General features: G+C 39.1%; 2 protein-coding genes and 1 long non-coding RNA gene across 3 annotated transcripts in view; 2 read left to right on the top strand and 1 right to left on the bottom strand.

The window, feature by feature from the left end:
* The window catches only part of LOC123518609, a 54322-nt gene extending 38018 nt beyond the window's left edge, over window positions 1–16304 (bottom strand). Inside the window, exon 1 of the long non-coding RNA XR_006678836.1 lies at window positions 16075–16304. This is a non-coding gene — a long non-coding RNA (uncharacterized LOC123518609). The remainder of the gene's footprint in view (window positions 1–16074) is intronic.
* A 1335-nt stretch (window positions 16305–17639) lies between these two features.
* LOC123518713 lies at window positions 17640–21831 on the top strand. Its single transcript, XM_045279713.1, has 3 exons — window positions 17640–17784; window positions 19143–19204; window positions 21589–21831. Exons 1-3 carry the CDS (start codon window positions 17640–17642, stop codon window positions 21829–21831), a joined length of 450 nt encoding a protein of 149 aa, XP_045135648.1.
* Window positions 21832–24942: 3111 nt separating this feature from the next.
* The window catches only part of LOC123518712 (nucleolin-like), a 32524-nt gene continuing 32466 nt past the window's right edge, over window positions 24943–25000 (top strand). Inside the window, exon 1 of the mRNA XM_045279712.1 lies at window positions 24943–24975. Within this exon, the coding sequence (XP_045135647.1) occupies window positions 24958–24975 (18 nt within the window). The 5' untranslated portion in view covers window positions 24943–24957. The remainder of the gene's footprint in view (window positions 24976–25000) is intronic.

The following is a 25000-nucleotide window of genomic DNA, read 5'->3' as shown; positions in this document are numbered from 1 at the left end:
CCTCATTTCTACTCCTACTCCTCTTCCTGTTCTTTTAATTTTCTCCATTCTTCTCATATTCTTTTCCCTTATATTTCTCCCTCTTCCTGCTCCTTCCTCTTCTTCTTATCACCTTCCTCCTCTTCCTCATTTCTATTTTTGTTTTCCTCCTCTCCTTCTTTCTTTTTGTTTTTCACCTTCCTGTTTCTCTCTTTTCTCTAATCCTTCCTCTCTTCCTCCCTTTCTCTCCTTCACTTCTCTTCTTCCATCTTTCCTCCTCCTCCTCTTCCTCTTTCTCCTCCTTCTCCTTCTCCTCCTCCTCCTACTCCTCCCCTCCTCCTCCTCCTCCTCCTTTCTTCTCCTTCTCCTTCCTTTAGGCATGACCTTTTAAGTGAAGCAGGTATGACACATCTGATCTACCCCGTTATTACTTCCGTCCCTTTTTTTCTCCGCCCTTGCGTCACTATGCACGCACACACACACACACACACACACACACACACACACACACACACACACACACACACACTACCGTAATGAATCTCTGGAAAAAAAAATGCATCGAAACAACTTTTTTTTTTAATGTACAGAGTAAGAGGGAAAGGGAATGCAAAGTAAGGTTGACTGACATTTCTCCTCTTTTTTTTTTTTTTTTTTTTTGTCTGTTTCGAGTCCTTGTCAGACACGTGTTTGAATGCAAAAAAAAAAAAAAATGGGAGAAAAAAGTAAATAAAAAAATAAGTAAACAAATAAAAAAGGAACGGTGTTTGGTGAGAGAGTGTGTGTGTGTGTGTGTGTGTGTGTGTGTGTGTGTGTGTGTGTGTGTGTGTGTGTGTGTGTGTGTGTGTGTGTGTGTGTGTGTGTGTGTGTGTGTATGCCAGACCACCAATAACCAATACAAGCAGACAACCTTGCCATATATCTTCAGGATAAACTTTCAATACTCCAATACCTCCGCGTGCCTGCATCCTCCAGCGCCATGTGAGCCAATTTCTCTCTTCTCTCTCTCTCTCTCTCTCTCTCTCTCTCTCTCTCTCTCTCTCTCTCTCTCTCTCTCTCTCTCCCCTCGACCAAAGAAATTTTAGCTTGATTAATCAATTTACTGTCACTTCATAAAGCTAGCAAAAAAAATTCTAACATCACACTCTTTATCAGTTACATCGTGTAGTCAAAGCATTTTTACTCATTTTTATTTTATTTCTATCTTGATACATACATACGTGCGTTTACTATAATGTTTCGAAATCGGTAGGAGCAAATATGATCCTATGCTATACTTTATCAAACAGAAAACAAAAATCCTTGAACTTTATTGTCTTTGTTGTAATTCTATGACTATATAATCCATCAAACAACTAATTCCTTGAAGAACTTTACTGTTTAGAGAATCATCGCCCTTATTCTTTTTTTTTTCTAAGAAACGTCATTTTTTTCCTGATACACAAGTTCACTCTCATTATAACTCTGTAGGGATAACATCAACGATCTAATACTCTATTAAGCACATCATTCAGTGAAAACACATTAACGAGTAGAATATTTAATTTATTTCAAACATCACGTCAACAGCATTTTTACTCTAATACATGTGTCTAGTGTCTCTCTTCATAAACAATACGAGGAAAGTCTACAATATCATTTACTGTAGAAGACAAACTATTTCCTTCACAACCTCACCATGTAGGGAGTAATAAAACCTATTTTAACCCCATCAGTACCATGACGCGTTACCCTATTCATTCCGCTTACTATTTGAAGATTTTCTACAGCTTCAGAAACTTACATGGCGATTAAAATAGTGAATACACTGGCCATTAATCTTCTGACCTCCATAGACTTTTCCTAATGTAAATAAAATCGTCTAATCGCACCTAAAACTAAAGATAAAAATGCGTCCCAGTACTGAAGAGTTAACATGAACAAACACTATTTTTACCACAATCAACGTTAGCCTTCATGATTTTTAGGAGCAAGTTTTTTTTTTTTAAGATCTTATGCTATATCAAGCACACCATTATCTTAACAGCTTTGTCGTGTAGAGAATCATAACGTTCATCTTTTAACATTCATTATATTTTTTACTCTGATACATACATATGTTCAATGTCACTTCTCATAAAATCAAGAAGAAAATTTTTAACATCCCATATTATATCAAACTCCCAATCCCTTAATTAACAAGCTCATCGTGTGGAGAATGACAACTCTACTTTAAAAATTCATAGAGGTGGTTATTCTTTGCAGCGGGAAGGGAAAAGTTGACAATCTGACCCTCGCATCCTACAATCAGTATTCACATCACGAGAAAGCTAGGGTCGCGAAAAAAAAAATGCATCCTTGTATATTAGCTGGTTTACAAGCACACCACGTAGCTGTTTGTTGAAGCGCCAGCCAGCTTACTCACGCGCTGCCTGCAGGAGACTTAGTGGGAGAACCCGAGACGCCAAGGACGCCTAGGATACCTGTGGGGAATGTCCCGTCAACAAGCGGCAATAGTCCTGCAGGGGATATGGACGGGAGGAGGAAAGGATACTGGGGTTGCCTATCTCGTCAAGTCAATCAGGTCCTTTAGAATCAATCCTCCCCACTCACGCTGCAGGATCTACCGTGCTGTCACTCACGGAGGCCTGGAGGAAATCCCTAGTCAGCGTGAAGAGTCTAGGGCGGATAGAGGCAGGGCGGGGCAGAGTGGGAGCAGGGCAGGATGAGGCAGTGGGGGAGAGAAGGGAGAAGCACACCAGCGGACCCCGGCTAGCGAGAGAAGTGGAGAGAGAAGGTAGGAGAGTGGGAGGGAGAGGGAGAATGAACAAGGTTTTTGCTCGGAACGGATAAATGCCAAGGTCGATGCCCTAAAAACGGTTTCACTTACGGGGGTATGTGGTGGGTGGGTGGAGAAGGGGAAGGAAGAGGAGGAGAGACTTGGTAAGGTAAGGGAGGGGCAGGAGCGCTGACGGGGCTGAGTAGGAGCAAGTTATTGTGGGCGCAGAGGGAGCAGAATAGGGTATCAGGATAGAGGTGTGGTGGGATGTGGCTGGGGTGTGGTTCTGACGTATCAGGGTACTGGGAGAAGAGGAAGGGAAGAACTACGAGTTACAGATAAAGTGAGGCAAGTGCGGTATTCAGGTAGGATAGGGATGTGGCTGGGTTATGTCTGGGTGCTAGAAGGGAAGCCACACATGGGAGCAAGGAGCCACGGGATGCAGATGACGAGGTATGGGCGGGAAGTGGGTTCTGAAGGCCACGGGAACAAAAACGAAAGGGGAGTGATCGGTGATGGACAGACGACGGCTTGGAAACAGCGACGAGAAGGAATGTGGAGGTAACACACACACAAACACACACACATACTTAGTAGTAGTAGTAGTAGTAGTAGTAGTAGTAGTAGTAGTAGTAGTAGTAGTAGTAGTAGTAGTAGTAGTGTGGTGGTGGTGGTGGTGGTGGTTGTGCGCGGGGAGAGGAGGAGGAGGAGGAGGAGGAGGAGGAGGAGGAGGAGGAGGAGGAGGAGGAGGAGGAGGAGGAGGAGGAGGAGGAGGAGGAGGAGGAGGAGGTTATCTAATGAAAACTGACAATAATGTAAAAACAATTACCAAATAAATGTTGTAAATAGAAAAAAAAATACACATTTTGCCGATAATTAATCAGTATTAAAAATCACCAACACCAACACCAAAAGCCACACACACACACACACACACACACACACACACACACACACACACACACATCAGTACTAGAAATAACCAACACCAAAACACACACACACACACACACATAGGAACAAAAATAGTAAAAAAAAAATAAGGAAATCAATAAACCCGAGGACAAGGTTGACACAGAAGAAAGAGAAGGCGAGACTGTTTCATATTAGTATAGGTAGTGGTGGTGGTGGTGGTGGTGTGGTGTTACATCTAGACAAGTTACATTCCCTAAAACCTGTGTTACTGCTCCCTACGCAAATAACTCTACTCCATACTAAATTAAGATGAAAGTAACTGACACTGTTTTACGTAATATGTAATGTAATAATGTTTGGGTGAGTCGCTGTTATTTTTAAACCACACATGTATTTTCTGTAGTCTGTAACACTTCTCCTTTGCAGATCCTTCTAATCCACATCATGTTAGATTAAATAGGAAATAAATAATAATGATAATAGTAATCCACATAAAATACAGCTTTCAATTGTTAGGTACGCCACGCTTGGATATTATCTTTAAATCTGCAATTCCTTCCTAAATATAACAAGTAGGGTTTCAAGGTCTTTGTTGGAGTGTTATGTCAGATACTCGTACAAATCTGTAACAAGAGACGTGTGTGTGTGTGTGTGTGTGTGTGTGTGTGTGTGTGTGTGTGTGTGTGTGTGTGTGTGTGTGTGTGTGTGTGTGTGTGTGTGTGTGTGTGTGTGTGTGTGGTCCATTAATATCACTAAACTAACTACTTTATTCATCATCCGTATCAAGCTAAACAATAATGAAATAAAAAAAAATACGAATGCATTAAGTAATGATAAGGATCAGGAAGATTTCTATTTTCACTAAATTAAATATTCTAGAACCACACAATATAGTAATAACGAGAAATACAAAACTGATCTAATCTCAATAACTCCTTCTAACACAAATATTTTAAAATCCACAGCAAGGTAAACAATGCTAAAACAGATTAAATAACATTGCGCAACTTCAAAAATAAGTAAGTGAATAAATAATAAGCACATAAAATATCCACGTAAAATAAAAATTCATAAATGTATCAAGCAAACTTTGTCGAAGATATATTTATCAAATCCCTTCCTACGCACAGCAAGCATTTCGGAGCCGCGCCAAGTCATACCAGTTCGTAAAAACAGGAATTTCATGAAGATAGAAAAAATATAAACATGCAACTCCGATGCAAATAGTGTCACGTCTTAACACGAAGTTAAAAATTTTATAATAATGTCTTACGTGAGCTAAGAATTATAATTAACAGGTATGTAACGTGAGATGAATTTCCTAAATAAGAGACAATTACCCAGCAGACCATGTATAATGATGGACTTTATATAACTCTGACGGAGATGACTTATTTAAGGAGCTTACTTTTATTAATAACAGTGATGACATGTTATGATAGAGCAATAAGTTAATCACTCAATCTATTCCACATATTACTCTTTTTTTGTGTGATGGTAAATGAAGTAGTTAATTTAGTGATAGTAATTGACCACACACACACACACACACACACACACACACACACACACACACACACACACGCCCGGTAGCTCAGTGGTTAGAGCGCTGGCTTCACAAGCCAGAGGACCGGGGTTCGATTCCCCGGCCGGAGAGAGAGAGAGAGAGAGAGAGAGAGACGCACACCAAATGCACAGAAATATAGACATAATTGAAGAAAAAACAAGAAAGGAAGGAGCAAATAGAAGGAAAAGACGTGGACGGAAAGAGAGGGAAGGAAAAAGGAAGTGAAGCCTAAAAGGGAAGAGGAAGGGAGGCAAAAAAAAGATGAACAAACGGAAGAAAGATAGGAGGAAGGGAAGATAAAAATATAGAGATTGAAAGCAAAGAAAAAATCTGGATGGAAAAAAGGGACAGACGGAGGGAGGAAGGAAAAGAGGAAATGGAAATAAAAAAGAAGGAAAAGGTACGTGGGAGAAGGAAAAAAAACGAGATATATAGAGAGGATGAAAAGTTAAACACACACACACACACACACACACACACACACACACACACACACACACACACACTCTCTCTCTCTCTCTCTCTCTCTCTCTCTCTCACACACACACACACACACACACACACACACACACACACACACACACACACTCACACTCACTCTCTCTCTCTCTCTCTCTCTCTCTCTCTCTCTCTCTCTCTCTCTCTCTCTCTCTCTCTCTCTCTCTCTCTCTCTCTCTCTCTCTCTCTCTCTCTCTCTCTCACACACACACACACACACATACACACACACACACACACACACACACACACACACACACACACACACACACACACACACACACACACACACACACACACACACACACTCTCTCTCTCTCTCTCTCTCTCTCTCTCTCTCTCTCTCTCTCTCTCTCTCTCTCTCTCTCTCTCTCTCTCTCTCTCTCTAACCTCCGTGAAGACGTCGATCTCCCACTCTCAAACATCCTTAAAGAAAAAAAAAAACAACGTAATTCCCAAGGGTTCCTCCAGCCGACCACGGTTCCGGGTCCCCTGACGAGCGAGTCATTACGGGTGATTCGTCTCCTTGCCTCCAAAACGGTCCAACCTGCTTCCAAACTCCTGCTGCCAACCACGGGAGACTTAAAGAGGTAATTCGTGGAAACCGTGAAGGAGGAAAACACTTAATGATTCACTTACGTACGAAAAACGATGACGCGGAGGTGATTTCCTATACGTGCTTCCCCCTGTGCCTTCCTTTCTTAACTCTGATCTGGGAGATGGGTGTATATGTGTGTGTGTGTGTGTGGGAGAGGATCACGGTTTTAGGAATTGTTGCTCAAGGAAATATGTGAGGAGATGGAATGAGTTATGTACACTTGGGGTATTCTCAGATCAAATGCATGCTCTCTTCTCCATGATCATTCCAGCTACAGAAGTAACAAAAAAATAATAGTTTTTCTCGTCATATGTTAATTTATTGAGGGAGAATTATGATTTTGAGTGACTTTTGTGTGCTTGGTGTATGTTTGTTGAGGGGGGAGGGGGAGGGTTGAAGAAGATTAGTGGATGGAATGTATTTTGTGCGAATTTTCATGCAGAAACAGATAGACGGACATGATTGATTGATTGATTGTCTTACTAACTGAAGAGCAACGCAAAAACAAGACTTAAGTAGTGCACCTAAATAATGGAAGTAATACCTAAATCAATCTGTTTCTCGTTCTATCTACTAAGCCGTCTACCAGTACAAACATTGAATAAAAAGATGGAAATAATTGGAAGAGTTAATAAATCAGGTATACACACAAATTGACTAGAACAATACACAAAGAAAGCATACACACACACACACACACACACACACACACACACACACACACACACACACACACACACGTAAATCAATAAAGAAAGATAACAAATAAACGCAGATGGAAAGCGATCTACATATGCACACACTGACAGGCACACACAGACATACAGACACGCAGGCAAGGAAAAGTCACCGAGTCACAAGCTTCCCTCTACAACGATGGCCTCGAAATTTCAAGAGGTCTTAAGTGTGGCGGACGAAGGACGGGTAGTGGGGAACAAACAGGGCGGCGACAACGGTGATGGCAGTGGTGGTAGCAGTTGGAAGTGTGGTAGTAGAAGTGGTGGTGGTGGTGGATAGACACAAAGGCTTCAATTGCATCGTATAATTAAAAGGAAAAGGGTATGGTCATATACCCATTCCCCAACTAGACATTTCCTCCTTGACATTTCCCCATAACAGATTCTTCCCTCTAGACATTCTCCTCTCTTGGTCATTGTTCCGCACTTGTTAACTTGATAGCGCAGTGTTCTGTCTCATAGCACTGTTTGAAACCCTTGTCGTTAGGTAAGTCAGGTTAAATTAAGCCAGACTTGGTAGAGTTAGGTTTGATAAAGCTAGGTTAGACTATTAACTATTTGGCGAAACCGAATAAAGGCGACAAAAAAATATGGATAGAAAAATAGGTAAAGTGAAGTTAGGTTAATATTTGCAAGGTTAGGCTTAGTAATGATTCAATGAAAGATCTTTATGAGGTTAAATATCCATTGAGGAATGAGTCATCGAGAAAAAGAAAAGAAAAAAGTATTCGGTGAAAAGATAGGACCAAAAAGTTCTGCCTACATTGTTAAGTTACGTGAATGGTTACGTAATTGACGAGTTCAATTTCTACACGTCCTAAAGGGAAAATGTAGAAAAAAAAAAGAATCAGATTTTTACCCCCTTGAATACTGGGATGCATTTTTACCCTGAAATTTGTGTACAACTAAACCATTTAATTGGAGGTGAGAAGATTAATGGCCAAAGTCTTAACTATTTTAATCGCCACATATGTTTCTGAAGCTGTATGAAATCGCCAAATGGTAACCAGAATGAATATGGAAACGCGTCATGGTACTGAAGGGGTTAAAAAATACAAAGTATGCTCAAGGTAAAACAAAAAATAGAGAAACAAAAACGACCCACACAAAGAGGAAGGCAGCGGCAACGTACTCAACAACAGAATGAACTCCTGAGTACATATCACCTTTTCTCGTATTTTCCCCGAGTCAACAAATGTAAAGGTTAATTATTGGGTTGGAAAGGTGAGCCAATAGGTCACTAGTTCCTTGGTCAAAAACAAATAGGGGATCCAATACAGGTGTTCCTTGGTGGGCAGTGGAAGGGTGATAGTGGCTGGACAAAACATACAATTACCTACAATTACTTAAGTAGGAAATTTTGTGTATTAATTCTTCCTATCAATCATTGCCCAAGAACATCAACCCTTTCAGTACTGGGACGCTTTTCACCATGAGTTCTGGATGTGATTAGACGATTTTGTTGGTATTAGGAAGGGTCTATGGAGGCCAGAAGATTGACGGCCATAGTATTCACTATTTTAATAACCGCGTAAGTATCTGAAGCTATATAAAATCATCAAATAGTAACCAAAATGAATATGAAAACGTGCCATGGTACTGAAGAGGTTAAGAGCACAAGAAAAGAAAGGAAGCTACTAAAATCATCGTACCTACACATGCAAATAATTTTGAAGATGTATCTACCCATTTCCATTCTATTCTATTCATGCATCTATTCATAAATTTGTCTAACCTTCTTTTCAAAGCACCCTAGTGATTCGAAATAACAATCCTATCACTGGCTTTATTTCATTCATCTACCATTATATTTACAAATCTAATTTTATCAAGGGTGAATCCACTTTATCTTGTCTTTTACTTATCACTAACCCATATTACATCCAGCATATCACTCAGTTAAAGATATTTATCAGATACTCTCTTAATTAACACCACTCAAATATTGGAAGATTCTTAACCCTTTCAATAATAAGTCGCATTTTAATCTTGATATTTGGGTAAAATATGATGATTTTATTGACATTAGGGAAAAGTCTATGGTGATCACAAGGTTAATGGCCTCAGTCTTCACTATTCTAATCACCACATATGTTCTTGAAGCTGTATATAATCACCAAATAATAACCAGAATAAACATGAAAAACGCTACATGGTACTTAAGGCGTTAATGGAAAAGACTAAACAAAGAGGTGACATAGCAGTAGCAGAAAGGGTGGAATGCAAATGAGAAAGGAAAAAATATTGTATATTGATTGACTTATAACGATGCTCCCAGCGAGTGCTGCCTTTCTAACCCTGAAACTACCGTAAGCAAGACTCGCTTTCAGAGGAATGAAGATTAACGGAAAGGTGATAAGCGGAGGGCATTGTGTATTCCAAGCGGCTTGTAGTGCGTTTTAACTGGTAGTGGTGAAGTGGATGATGGATTAGGTGGAATATTTGAGAAAGGGGAGGGTGAAGGAGGAAAAAATGAACAAGTGATGTGTGGAAGTCATCATTACGCACCTCGGAAGTTAAGTAAGATGGTAAAGAATAAGGGTGAAGCACTGTTTGAAGGGGAAAACATTGAATTATCAAGAGAAGAGCTATGAATCAAATAAAGGAAGATATAAAGGTGGAGAGAGGTTTGGTATAAGTAACTGAGAAGATAGAATGTAAGGCAAGGAATATCATTTGAGTGAAAAGGTATGTGGATAGAATACAAAATAAAAAGAGAAAACATGAGACAGTGCGATGTAAAGGAACGATATTATGTAGACGAGAAAAACAGAAAAAAAACAAAGAAGAAAAGTGGAAAGGAAAATAACAAAAAGAGACAGTGGAAAGTGGAAGAACAACAACAAATAGAGAAGGCAATAAGTGGAGTAAACGTTTAGCATAAGCAGACAAGGTTGAATGTGGAGAGAGGTGTGATTAAGTTTAACAAGCCGGTCGTGTAATAGGAAAAAGAATAGTTGTAACCGTTGTATGTACACTGGTGGTGGTGCACTTATAGACGGGTATGAAGAATGGGTACACGAAAGAGGAGTGTAGAGTGCTGTGTAGGCGACGAAAGAACCAGACAGGGCGTGGCTGTGCAGTGGGGGCTAGTGTGGAATGTAGGAGCGCTGTGGAGAAGTGGGAAGTGATGTAGAATTTGTTAAGAGGACAAAGATTGGGGTGCAGGAGAACACAGGGAGTAATGAGTGAGAGAGAAAAGAATAGAGAACTGAGACAGATAAAGAGGAAGAGAGAGGGATGAAGGTAAAAGGGACAGTGGTAGAGAGGAAGGGTGAGTGGTTTTTATGATGTTCAAGTAGTGGCCTTCTGCGAGTCCAAAAGTGACCTTGGCTGGTTTTTCGGACGTGGATCGGGTACACGCGCTCACAGTAACACACAGGAGTGAACACACACCCATCCACAAGCACATACACATACACACACACACACACACACACACACACACACACACACACACACACACACACACACACACACGATCCAAGCACGAAGACGGTAAGCACACACACACACACACACACACACACACACGGACACGCACGGACGCACGCACACACGCACGCACACACACACACACACACACACACACACACACACACACACACACACACACACACACACACACACACATTCTGACACGAACCACGCTCCCTGTTACTGAAGCTTAATTGGCACTCCACAGAGGCCTTGAAAAAATCAATTTTGCAGCAGACACACATACAATAAAGTTGGCGTTGACACACACACACACACACACACACACACACACACACACACACACACACACACACACACACACAGACAGACAGACAGACAGACAGACAGACAGACAGACAGACAGACAGACAGACAGACACACACACACACACACACACACACACACACAAACCAAGGCCGTGCACTTGAGGGTTTTGGTCACCGGCGACATCATCATTGTCTTGAATCTATTTATCTATTTTTTTTCCGAAGGTCTAAGCCAGTCTGATGATACTAAGATGAAGCCACACCCAACCTTCAGCCTCCCATCCCACCTTAAGATGCTACATTTAACCCGCGAAGACGCCTATTTGTTTGTGCAACTTCACTACTGAGAAAAGGTGAAAGGTGAGGGCTGAGGGACTAGTGCAGGGCCGAGGGGAATTAAATAAAAACTCCCCAAGGCTGCGTGTGGCTCTTCGATGACAGAATCTGGTGGCATGGTGGTCAAAACTGAGACAGTGAGATGGATTACGCTTGGGAAAAATCAAAGTTCAAGCGCCATAGTGCAAAAAGACAGACCTCCACGCCATGAGAGGGTAAGAAGAGACGCAGAAGTGCAGAAGCGATTGTCGGTGTGGGCATGCTAGCGTCCCTCTCAGCTGCCCTTCGACCTTCTCCCTCTGCCCATCCTGGCTCCTCCCTTAGCCACTGTATCGCTTCTTTCTTCTATACCCCGAAAAAAAATGAGACCAGTTTTGAGAGAGGAGACGTCAACCTAGCAACGCGAAGGTGATCCAGAGAACAAGATCACTCTTCGACCATCTCATATAACTAATGAGCCTTCGCGAACATACTAGTACAGCCATCATATGACCTTTCCTTTCGCCCCGTTAAGGTTGTCCCGTGGATCTCCTTTGGAGTGTGGGACGATTCTCCACCTCCATCTGAGTGCTTGACTCGGGGCGTAGGCCAGTCAGGGAGACGTGACGCAGGGAGGGCGAGCAAACAGGATGAGGAGTGGTGGTCGTGAGGGGGCGTCAAATTAGGAATGTGTGGCGCAAGGGCGAGGTTAGTGCAGCAGCAGCTATAGGCGTGGCACAGGTGAAGGTGAGGCAGCGGCAGGTGTGGTCGCGGTAAAAGCAAGGCCTCGGTGGTGGCAGTAATAGCATGGCCATTTTCAAAAGGATGCCCGTGTTGAAACTGCAGTGTACCCTAGATGAATATAATAATCCAGGTAGTCTTGATAAAGAACAGGGATTGGCTTTCCCACAGCATAAGTAAAGAATGTGCTTCTGGCTAGTCGAAGCTGAAAGTGAAGTTTGTATCTTCTATCTTACGGTATTCTGGCTTCTTGTGGATATGAAGTAAAATTGTGTTAATTTTTTCCCAGTTGCAATGGAGAGGATCTGACCGCATTACATGTGTATATATAGCAAGAAGAAATTAACGTGATCACAGTCAACGATGCAAGTGAAGTAAAGTCTTGTTTCTTACTTCACTGTGAGCGTTGTACATATGAAGGATAAGTTCGGTGATTTTTTCCTCAAGTTGTGATGGAAGGAGTCTAGCCACGGCACACGTGTAGACACAGCAAGCGGAAAGAATGTGGCTCCCGTCCCAGATGAAAGTGAAACATATACTTAACGTCTATTCCTTACGGTATCTTAGGCCTTGTATAAATGAGAATTACATTTTACTGATTGTTGTTGTTATTGTTGTTGTTGTTGTTGTTGTTGTTGGTGTTGTTGTTGGTGGTGGTGGTGGTGGTGGTGATGTTTGGTGACTGATGGATATGGTGTGTGTGTGTGTGTGTGTGTGTGTGTGTGTGTGTGTGTGTGTGTGTGTGTGGCAAAAGATAAAAAATGTTGGATACAGTAAGCGGAAAGAATGTGATTGTAGTAAGTGTATGATTTAGCTAAGATAAGAGTGAACTGGTAAAGGCCACTGCAGAAAAAAAAAAAAATTACAAACAAAATGGGAAAAAAATAATAAAACTGTGACCATGGTAAACACATTTCAACTACAAAGCTATGGTCAGGATACATGTATGGAATTAAAAAAAAAAAAAAAAACGGAAAAAGAAATAAATAACTTCGTAAGTGCCAGTCGAGCTACAGTGATTTGTTCTCCATTAAGATTTCTCCGTGTCCCTTCGCAATGAGACAGATTTTTTTCTTTCACCAGGATATGAATATGATTACACAAAAAGTACAGTAAAGGAGACGGGTGACCTTGTAATGACCAACACATCCAGGTACCGGAGTTTGTTACTCTTTTTATTTCGTTTGTATCCCACTACGTAGAAAAACTAAGGTTGTTCAGAATATGAAAACTATGAAGAAAAAGCACGGTAGAGGAAACATGTGACCTTGTACGTAATCCTCAACTTTTGCGCCTAGATGCTACACTCTGTTCTTCATTAAATTCCTAAGCGTTGTTTTTCTGGATAAACAAATGTAAAAAGACTAAGCTGTGGTCAAATATACATAAATAATTAGAGAACACGTAGAGAAAAAGGATAACCAGGATGACCATGACTAGAAAAAATAGTAAGGACGTTGATAGTTGAGTTAAGAGATCAAGAATATGACCAAGGAACTTTGCGAGCAGAGCAAGAGCAAGCCAGCACAGGTGCGGATGGTGGAGCAGAGACTGAATAGTTGCATAGGAGAGGGGAACAAAAAACCAAGTTGAAACAAGAGGCAAGGCATTGACCAAGGCACAGGCTGGATGACACAAGCATTTAAATGTTACTGTCCCCACCCGTTATACTTCAGATTTTGTAAGACTTTTTTTCTTTCCTTCTTTTTTTAAGATTTCGTAATGATATTCTCAGTGTGCAAGCCTTGGAGAAGTGCTTAACCTACCGCTGGAATCTTTAAACATGAACTGTCTCAAGAGTGCAATCAATCCATTGACAGGTTACGATACTTTTTTCCTTTTCATTTTAACATGTCAGGGAGACAGGCTTAGGACACGAAAATTATCAAAAGCCCACTTTTAATGCCGTTACTTTCTTCTCACCCCAGTCAAGAAATAAAGGACAGGAGAACAGAAAGATCAGCCAATTTTGAGATACCTCTCTTCATGAAGTTAAATTCACAGAGAGAAGGAAATATAGGAATACAGTTCCACAGTTTACCAGTAAAAAGGACGAAATAGTGAAGAGATTAGTTAACTATTCCATTAATGAGCTGCAATAGGGTAAAGATAAGAATACACAAATTCTTGTGCTATGGGACCGCAGGAAGTAAATGTTGGAAAGCAATTAGCGTTCTGAAAAAAAAGTAACCATGAAATAATAGTAGAAGACAGTAAAAGACGCCACGCTGCAGCTGCAAGTGATGGAACTAAGACAATATCAAGAAAGGAATTGATGAGGTAGATATCTTTTAATATCACCATACTCAGGGGAGCTGTGCTTGTAAATAAATGGTTAAGGTATGTAAAAATGAAATGGCAGTGACGGTAATTACAAAGAAAAAAAAAGACAGAGAATCTTAGAATATAATGTATCCATGAATTTCTAAAACCCACCTAAAAAATCACCGTTTGACACTGTACACATTATCGCCAAAAGTCACCAAAAAAGTATTAACACTTTTATTGAGCTTCTTTCTAGATTTACGATCTGCTTCCCTCCTCAAGCAACTGTCATATGATAATGTCACGTGCAATTATATATTTCACTCCCCTTCTTTCCTTTCCAGGCCACCGTCATGTGCTAATACACTTGTATTTTCATATATATATCCTTTCTTCCCATCTCAAGCCACTGTCATGTTTTAATGTCACCTGTTGTTTTAATTTCAATCTACGTCTCCTTCTAACCTCTGGCTTCGTTAGTATTTACCTCGGGGGTTGAATAGCGGAGAAAAAGGCGCATATAGATGTAGGAGGCTGGTGCCGGAAAAAGAAAAAGAAATAGCGTTGTATGACCCTCCTTAACATTTACGTATCAATGGCTTTCCCAGCCATGATAATCTAACCACTTCGTGTTATTCACATTGTTAATACTTTCTAACACGAGAGAAGTTAGTGCCGAGTCATTAGGAAGCTCTACAAGTTTAAGCAAATTTATGAATGGGGATAATAGGTGAGAATACACAGGTAAACAAGTTTTACACCTGGACTGTTACGTGTAGGCCTGACGCCATCTCGCAGCTTTCGTTATCTTCCAATGCTCTCATGTTCTCAGTCCCGCTATCCGGCGAACCTCAAATCAGAGACAAATCACTTCAACAAAAGATACGATATTAATGCGGTAGGCCGAAGTGAAAAATGGATCCGTGTGAGCCAGTGTGTGGGATGTGCGGTCGTATGGCCGTGGCGGGATGGATATTCCCTTACTGAGCAGAAAAGGGGGAAGGTGAACGGGACGAGAATTAAGACGTGAGCAAGTCGGTGCATGATTAAGAGTAGTGTTATGATGATGGTGATGGTGTTAGTGATGACAATGGTGATGGTGTTAGTGATGATAATGGTGATGGTGTTAGTGATGATAATGGTGATGGTGTTAGTGATGATAGTAGTAGTAGTAGTAGTAGTAGTAGTAGTAGTAGTAGTAGTAGTAGTAGAAGTAGAAGTAGTAGTAGTAGAAGTAGTAGTAGTAGTAGTAGTAGTAGTAGTAGTAGTAGTAGTAGTAGTAGTAGTAGTAGTAGTAAACGAGTAAATAGGCCATATCTTTTCAGCTCCTTTTTGTTGCCCTAGCCAGTATGAGTCTCTTAAAACACGGTAAGTACTAGCAATAGTAGACACATTTTAAGAGATATACTCAATCAGTAGCGTTCTACATCCAAACAGCATATCGATAAAACATTTTCTTATCTATCGATTTTTATCAAACACCCGTTCATTAAAACCAGCGTCGAAGATCTGAGAAAACTGAACAATGGCAGTGACATTCGTAGGCAGGGAAGCTTAAAGGCTAGTATATTCCTCAATCGTCAGGCTGGGAAGCTACTTAACAAACAAATACGTTACTGCAATCACTAAATTAACACAAATTACATCAACGACATGGCTGAGTGCATGAATGTTCTAGCTTGAAAGAATAGAGAGCTAAAAGATACACTACGCAAGATCTCGTGACAGCAACCTTTAACAAGCCAAGGCTCCCGCCGCAACAACCAATCAGGAGCAGCGCACAGTTCCAACAATGTTTCTCTAATTCATGATATCAATTTGAATTTTACCTGTGTCACAGAACTACACTTGTATGGTTAAGAATACCAGCTAAACCGTAATGTCACGACAGGTAGCAAAAATCAAATAACAAGAATAATGACAATCCAAGAGCATGAGAAATGGCAATACTCACCAAGGGGGTGCCTGCAGTCAACCCTCACAACTCCCTCCTCAAAGCTTCCTTTTCTGCTTTGACCTCTTCTCCTAATGGCTTATCCTCTCCTCTTTATCCACTCCGGTGTGAAAGGCAAGAGCCACTCACCCAGCTGGCACCACCAGGATGCATACACGCATTACACACACAACGATCCGCGCCTCTCCCAGACGTATACACGCAAGGGTCAGTTAGCAGTCCGTCACTGTTACCAGTTCGGCAGACGACGCTTGTGATCCTCCCTAATGATCAAGAAACCTAGACTCTTGATCTTCATTACTTCAGTCTGAATATTTTATTATTACTCAGTGTACGTAGCTCATATATATATATATATATATATATATATATATATATATATATATATATATATATATATATATATATATATATATATATATATAATTTGTCAAAACGCTTTAAGACACAGGAAACACGTAAGTTTAGTTTAAAAGTGATGCTGTAGTTGTACAACTACAACTAATGCCTCTTTCTCAGGAGAAAGCTAAAAGAACCACTGGTATGTTCTTCCAGGCTAAACACTGCACTTAGTGTAATGTTGACTCCTATATCCTTCTATACCCATTACTTACGAATTAATCTGTTTTTACCTCTTTTTGTCTACTCATCGTACCAAAGTCGTTTCGTGTCATCAGCACATGTGAATATCTGGGAAATGTGTTCGTGCTACAAACCATCAATGCATAGTACACTTTAACTTCAAGATAATACTTAAAATGCCGTGATCTCTTCCAGCGACTCTCATTCCTCTTACTCAACTTAATGCCCATCAACTGAATTACTTGCACTTATTTTCTGCGTATACATATGATTTTTACTTTGATTGTACAATGAGATGTTGCAGGAAATAAACTTTACAACAACATAATGTTCTGCTAACACACGCGACTTGAATCATATCACACGATGAGTTGTCGTAGGAACTAAACTTCTTTTAAGATAGAAGATCCTTGAAGATTTATTAGATCGACATTCTGAGAAAACTTGAGGCATTTTTCTTATATAAGACGGGCTCCCACCAAGGACAATAAAACTGCTAGGAAAAAAAAAGAGACCAATAAAGGAGTCAGTCCCTAAAGAAAACTGGAAAAGAAAAGAAAAGAAGAAAGAAGACCAAAATTAGATGAAGAAGTGCCTTACAAGATAATCAATTGGAAACGTTTGAAAGGTGTTTTCGGATAATAACAAGACAAAGAGTTTAAAAACATAAAAGCACATCGTTAGTTTATTGTGAGAAGTGGCATTAACATGTCATAAAATCTTTTGCATTCAAATGTGAATATGAAATTGAAAAAAAAAGTCCAGCAAGTTATAAGCAAAAGAATTGTTATATTATAAACCATTATGTAAGACAAAAGAAAGACTATTCTCATCTACATAAATTAAAACACCATTTGATACATAATTTTACTGTTTATTTATATTAGCCGTTTAAATTATCCCCATATACTGGAAACTCTCCGATATAAAAGGATATATTTCATGTTATTCTAAGTGGAAATAAATGTTCACTAAAGGATGACATGGAGAAGAAACAGGATGAGGAGGAAGATGATGGTAAAGAGGAGAGCGACGGCGGGGGCAAGGACGACAAGAAGAATGAAGAAAAAGACGAGGATGATGAAAGAGAACACCGACGAGGACAATTAACATATAAGAATAATAAGGGTGATGCTGATGATAATAATGAGGAAGAGGAGGAAGAAGAGGAGGAGGAGGAAGAGGAGGAGGAAAAGGACACGACGGCAAAGAAGGCGATGAGGAGAACGGCGAGGAAGAGGAAAAGAAAGAGAAGAATGAGGAAAAAGAAAAAAAATGAAGAAAGAAGAAGAAGAAAAGACGGATGTAACAAGAACGAGAAGAAAAGAGAAAGAAGAGGGGCATGAGAAGAATGGACGATGATGATGATGATGATGAGAAGAAGGAGGAGGAGGAGAAGGAGGAAGAAGTATAAGACAATGATGAGGGAGACGGATGTACAAAAAAAAAAAAAAGAAGAGTGAAAAATGATCAAGGACGAATTGAGAGAGAGAGAGAGAGAGAGAGAGAGAGAGAGAGAGAGAGAGAGAGAGAGAGAGAGAGAGAGAGAGAGAGAGAGAGAGAGAGAGAGAGAGAGAGAGAGAGAGAGAGAGAGAGAGAGAGAGAGAGAGAGAGAGAGAGAGAGAGAGAGAGAGAGAGAGAGAGAGAGAGAGAGAGAGAGAGAGAGAGAGAGAGAGAGAGATACTGAAAAGTCGAAAGAAAAAACCGGCAACAAGGAAGGAGGAGGAGGAGGAGGAGGAGGAGGAGGAGGAAGCGGAGGAGAGGAGGCGAAGAAGACTGGAATGAAGGTAAAAATGAGAGTGAAAGGAAGAACAAAGGAGGAGACGAAGGAGGATTCGAATGGGGAAGAGGAGGAGGAGGAGGAGGAGGAGGAGGAGGAGGAGGAGGAGGAGGAGAAGGAGGAGGAGGAGGAGAAGGAGGAGAAATGCCCGGATGGCGTGGAGGAAGCTGAGAAGAGGAGGAGGGAAGAGGACTGGAGGGAGGGGGACTGGAACACAAGGCAGGGCAGGGTGTGACCACAAGACTCCCACGTAAAAATATCAGAGAGCAGCGCTGCGAAGGGACTGGGCGTGGCAAGCTGGGGCCCGACAACCTTGCCGCGTGCAGTCGACGAAGGCCATGAGGGAACGCTACCGGGGGATATGGAGCAACGGGAGGATATGGACACCGAAGGATAGCAAAGGTTCTACAAAAACTCGTCTAGAATACATTGGACTCTATCACCTACTTTTTTATCTAGTTGCCTCTAGTCTTTTAGTCTCTCCTCTCCGTTTCAGCTGCCCGCCTTCCTTCAGCCGGGAGGGCATCACATTTTCTGCGACATATTTCCTACAGAATACATCTCCTACAAATTTAGCAGTTCTTTTAGAGTAGAGACATATTTCCTACAGGGATACAGCATATCTCCTACACATAGAAGGTGTGGGAGATATGTTGGGTACTAAGTTGCTGTGTAGGAAATGTCCTTGACACTTGTCCTTGAGTAGGAAATATGACCTATGTGCTGGAGCTGGAGCAGTGTGGCATAACTCCCATGTCTCCTACAAAGGTAATGTTTGTGAGAGATGTGGCAGTATAACTATAGGAGTTATACTGATCATAGGCAGAAGTCTGGCGAATATTGATGTATATAAGATAAAACTGTAGAAACTAAAAAAAAATTACAATAATTGAAACGGAACTTTTTATTTTTCATTAAAATGGCACTTTATTTTTCTCGTTAAAAAAAAAAAAAAAAAAATATAAAAAATATATATATATATATATATATATATATATATATATATATATATATATATATATATATATATATATATATATATATATATATATATATATATATATATATATATATATATATATATATATATATATATATATATATATATATATATATATATATATATATATATATATATATATATATATATATATATATATATATATATATATATATATATATATATATATATATATATATATATATATATATATATATATATATATATATATATATATATATATATATATATATATATATATATATATATATATATATATATATATATATATATATATATATATATATATATATATATATATATATATATATATATATATATATATATATATATATATATATATATATATATATATATATATATATATATATATATATATATATATATATATATATATATATATATATATATATATATATATATATATATATATATATATATATATATATATATATATATATATATATATATATATATATATATATATATAATCAAAATATTAGCCATGCTTGGTCTAGGAGCAACGGAGTATAAGAAATGCCGTCTGCCCCGTCGAATGATGCAATAAATACTGCTGGGTCAAGACTAAATTCGAGTTAATTCATGTCTGAATGATAATGATACTGCGCAGAACGAACACATAACAAGCTAAATATTTGTTGACTGGTCAAGGTTATCATGTATGTAGTGAGCCAGAAACACCGAATAGAGAGGCTCCCTGCTATGGTGGGGGGAAAGGTGCGCCTAGACATTGAAATTTGAAGGAAATGTGTTAGAAGAGACTATTGTGTGTAGGAGATAGCTATGCTGTATCCTTGTAGGATATGAGACACAACAGATTTTTGAGTGTAGGAAATGCGTCACTACTCTAAAACTGATAAATTTGTAGGAAATGTGCCTGGAGGGTACTTAGTTTTTTTAGTAGAAAATGTGCTGGATACGTAATTTTGTGTAGGAATATGACCACCAATGTATAAGATATGTAGCAGTACTCCAACTATTGAAGGTTTGTAGAAGTGATTACACCTCCTTCAGCCTTGCCTGCTATATTCTAAATATCTCCGACAAATAAAAACCTACATACCTCTCTCTCTCTCTCTCTCTCTCTCTCTCTCTCTCTCTCATATACCCTACAGGAAGAAAAAACAGGACTGCACCTCATCGTGTTGCGGCGGGAACTGAAGTAGAGCAGCGAACAACATCGTATCAAACGTATAGAGAAACAAGTATTTATGTAACTATGAGAAGTAATGAACAAGATTGTAATTAACAATCTATATATATTTTGAATAACACACTGATTACACCACAGCTTTTTCTTTGTGACTTACAGATGGTTAGAGTTATAACAACAAAATAAATACAATGAAACTAAAGTTGCTCATATTCTGTCTCAAACAAGCAAATGATTTTAAACTGTATATTAATAAGACTAGAATTTTCCGCTTGCGGCAAGGAGGGTACAGAGTTATGTTATATACAAAACGTTCGTATTTGCTTTTCAATTAAATACTTTGAAACAACGTACTGTTTTCACACATACTTAACATGGCTGCTAAGATTTTTTAATATACCAAATAATACAAATGTAATAGATAAAAAGAGGATAACTAAGATAAACGTACTCAGAAGCAAAGTATTTTCAACATTATACTTTAATCCCTTGAGTACCATGAAGCGTTTCAATATTCATTCTGCTTACGATTTGATGACTTCATACAGCTTCAAAAATTTATGTGGGGATTAAAATAGTGAAGACTGTGAGCATTAATCTTCTACCCTCCATAGACCTTTCCTTATGTCAATAAAATGGTTTAATCGTGCACAAATCACAAGGTAGAAAATATATCCCAGTACTGAAGGGGTTTAGGTTTTATACTAAACAGGTTATAACTCTTCACTTATATGTATCAAGATTTCTTTTGTCAAGATGATAATGAATAAAATAGATGCATTTATAAGATATTCTAAACATCACACTAAACATGCTAGACACGAAGTTCCAGATTGTACCACCAAAAAAGGATCAAACGCTGAGATTACTGGCCAACTCTTACTGCTGCATGTATGAACTAAGGGTTTAATCAATCTCCGCTCATAATTAACAATGATGTAATGGCTCCCCGTACAGCAAGCAAGAAAAATGCATCAATGGAGGCCTTCATCCGACCTTGCCGAGACACAAAGACAAGGTATCATTAAGTTACATAATGAAGCACGCATGCACACCCCACCCTCCTCCCCTGCCATTCCCGAGTCTCCATCCCGTCCTCCCCCCTCCCCGACCCTTCCACCGCCTCTCCAAACAACCTACACACGCACGGGCCCAAAGCAAAAAAGCCTCTCAGTAACATTGCAATTAGTTAGCACCTGACTCGTAAACGTCCATCAGAGCGATAAAGAAATGAATAAAAAAGACCTACTAATCAGCGAAACACACACACACACACACACACACACACACACACACACACACACACACACACACACACACACACACACAGAGAGAGAGAGAGAGAGAGAGAGAGAGAGAGAGAGAGAGAGAGAGATCACATGAAAGAAAAGAAAACCCTTGATGCTGCGAACGAGTGAGCGAGCGAGAGAAAAAATAACAGAAAGGGAGTGTGGGCGTGAGTCAGTTCCCGTTGCGCAGAGTGATTCAACAGGTGTGGGTGTGGTAGGCTGGTACAGGTGCTGGGAGGAAGGCTGAGGCGAACCGGTGAGTTGGTAACTGGGTCTGTGCGCTCGAGGGCAGGAAGGTGAGAGTGAAATTGAATCCTAACTTGCCTTTCCTTTTCTTAACGTTCACCTCGGCAACTTGTCCCAGTCCTTCCCCGCCCGGTCGGTCCTGTCTCGCCTAACCTCGCCTCCTTTCGTCCTGCTTCGTTCTGTGGCTCTTAACCTACTACACCCTCCCCTTTCCCTGTTCCGCCCTGTCCTGCATTGCCTGCCTTGACCTGCCTTCATATGCCTGCTTGTCCTACCCTTTCTTATCTTATTTTCCCATCTTTCTCCCTTCATCCTCTTGTCCGTTACATCATTCCTTTCCTTTCCCTTGTTTTTTTTCCCTTATGCTTGTTCCTGTTCTTCTTGTTCTTTATTCGTCCCTTTTGCTTTTTTTTCTTTCCTGTTTCTTTTTGCCTTTTTTTCTCTCTTGATTTCCCTTTTGTTTCATTCTCGTTTTCCTTCTTCTCTCCATCCTCATCGTGAGCTATCATTTAGTTTTTATTCTTTTCTTCCAATCATCAAATAATTTCTTTTCTTATATTTTCCTATATTCTTCGTTGTCTAATTTCAATAGTTCTTCTTTTTCTACTTTTTTTCTTTTCCTTTTATATTTCTTTTCCTCCTTTAAACTCAGTGTAATTCCGAAATTTATTTCTTTGCTTTCTTTTTTTTTCCTCTTGCTCTTCTTCCTCATCTTTATTCTCTCCTCCTTATTTTTCTCTCTCTAATCAATTCCCTCCATTAATATTTCTTTTCATCATTTGTTGTTGTTCATATTCCTTCTTATTCCTATCATTTTCCTCATTTTCGCTTTTCTTTTTCCATTTCCCTCCTCTCTTCGTCCCTATCGACTTCCTCCTCTCCATCTCTTTTACATCATCACAATCTTGCTCTTGTTCTCTTGTTCTCCTTGCTATCTTCTTCTTCTTCTTCTTCTTCTTCTTCTTCTTCTTCTTCTTCTTCTTCTTCTTCTTCTTCTTCTTCGTCTTCTTCTTCTTCTCTTTCTCCTTCCTTTTCTCACCATCTTCTTCTTCTTCTTCTTTTTCTTCTTCTTCTTCTTCTTCTTCTTCTTCTTCTTCTTCTTCTTCTTCTTTTCTAACAATGATATTAATAATATAATGATAATAATAATAATAATGATAATAATAATAATAATAATATTAATATTAATAACAATAATAATAATAATAATGATAATGATAATAATAAAAATAATAATAATGATAAATAATAATAATAATAATAATAATAATAATTAATAATAATAATAATAATAATAATAATAATAATAATAATGATAATAATGATATTAATACTAACATTGATAATAATAATAGCATTAATGATAATAATAATATTGATAATAATGATAATAATAATAATAATAATAATAATAATAATAATAATAATAATAATAATAATAATAATAATAATAAAGATAACAACAACAACAACAACAACAACAACAACAATAATAATAATAATAATAATAATAATAATAATAATAATAATAATAATAATAATAATAATAATAATAATAATAATAATAATAATAATAATAATAATAATAATAATATTAACAACAACAACAATAATAATAATAACAACAACGTTTACCAAAAATAATGTCATTTTCACCTTTACCATTATCATTGTTATCATTACTATTACTATTATCACCATTATTATCATTACCATCACTTATCACCATTGACGATCACTACAATACTTAACGTTTCCCTTTAGTTATAATCAATTTTTCACTTATTTCTATATTATTAACCTTACCGTCTTCGCACTCACTCAAATACTCATCCCCCCTTCTTCATCCTCTTCATTCTCCTCTTCCTTTTCTTTCCTCCTCCTCTTCCCCTCTAAGCATCGTCATTATCATCCACATCACTATCATCCTCCACACTGCTCAACTCTGACATTTTATCTAATATTTTTTTCTCTTCCAGATTTATTTGTTATATCTCTTTTTTTTTTTATTCAAGTTGCTGGTTTTCATTTTCCCTCGATCTTTACACCTCGTTTCACCTTTTACTTTTGATATTTATCGTCCTTTTTTGCAGTTTTCTCCTATTCATTTGCTTTTATCTCCTTTATTTGTTCCCTTCTCTCCCTCTCTCTCTTTATGTTTTTTTTTTCTTAATTTTCTTCTTCGTAATCTTCCTCTTTTTCTTCCTTTGTTTGCTAGTAGTTTTCCAATTTTCTTTCCCCTCGTGTACTTTTTCTCCACCCATTTCTCTTTATCCTCCCTTCTTCATCTTCCTCTTCCATCTCCTCATGTTCTGCCTGAACCACACTGCTCATCATTCCAATTTTTGTTCATTCCACCTCCACCTTATCGGTTTCATCGTTTACATATTATAGTAATCATTCCTTCTCGTTTTCTTTCTCCTCCTTTACATACATATTCCTTCAAGCGAAAAATTAGTGCCTATGGTATCACACACACACACACACACACACACACACACACACACAGCGCTCGGGCACCACCTGGACTGGGCTGGGCTGGGGATGGGGCGGGGCGGAAACATACCTGCCCCGCTCCATCACACACGAACGCACGCACACACACGCTCGCCCCACCCGCACCACGCCTCCCTCTTAAGCCAGGAGGTGAGGGCGGCGATCGCAGTGTTCAGCTCTCGCCACGCGCAGGACCATGTGGGCTCTGCAAGTAAGTGCGACGCTGACAGACCGAGAGATGTGGTAGTGAAAGTGCTGGTGGCGGAGTGGCGGCGTGCTCGGTGCTGTGATACTAATGCCTGTGCTGATGAAGGTGGTGATGTTGGTGGTGGTATTTG

Source organism: Portunus trituberculatus, chromosome 44 (genome assembly GCF_017591435.1).
Source record: "Portunus trituberculatus isolate SZX2019 chromosome 44, ASM1759143v1, whole genome shotgun sequence".
NCBI lineage: Eukaryota > Metazoa > Arthropoda > Malacostraca > Decapoda > Portunidae > Portunus > Portunus trituberculatus.
The sequence above is the reverse complement of the archived record's forward strand: the minus strand, read 5'-3'. Positions and strand labels throughout refer to the sequence as shown.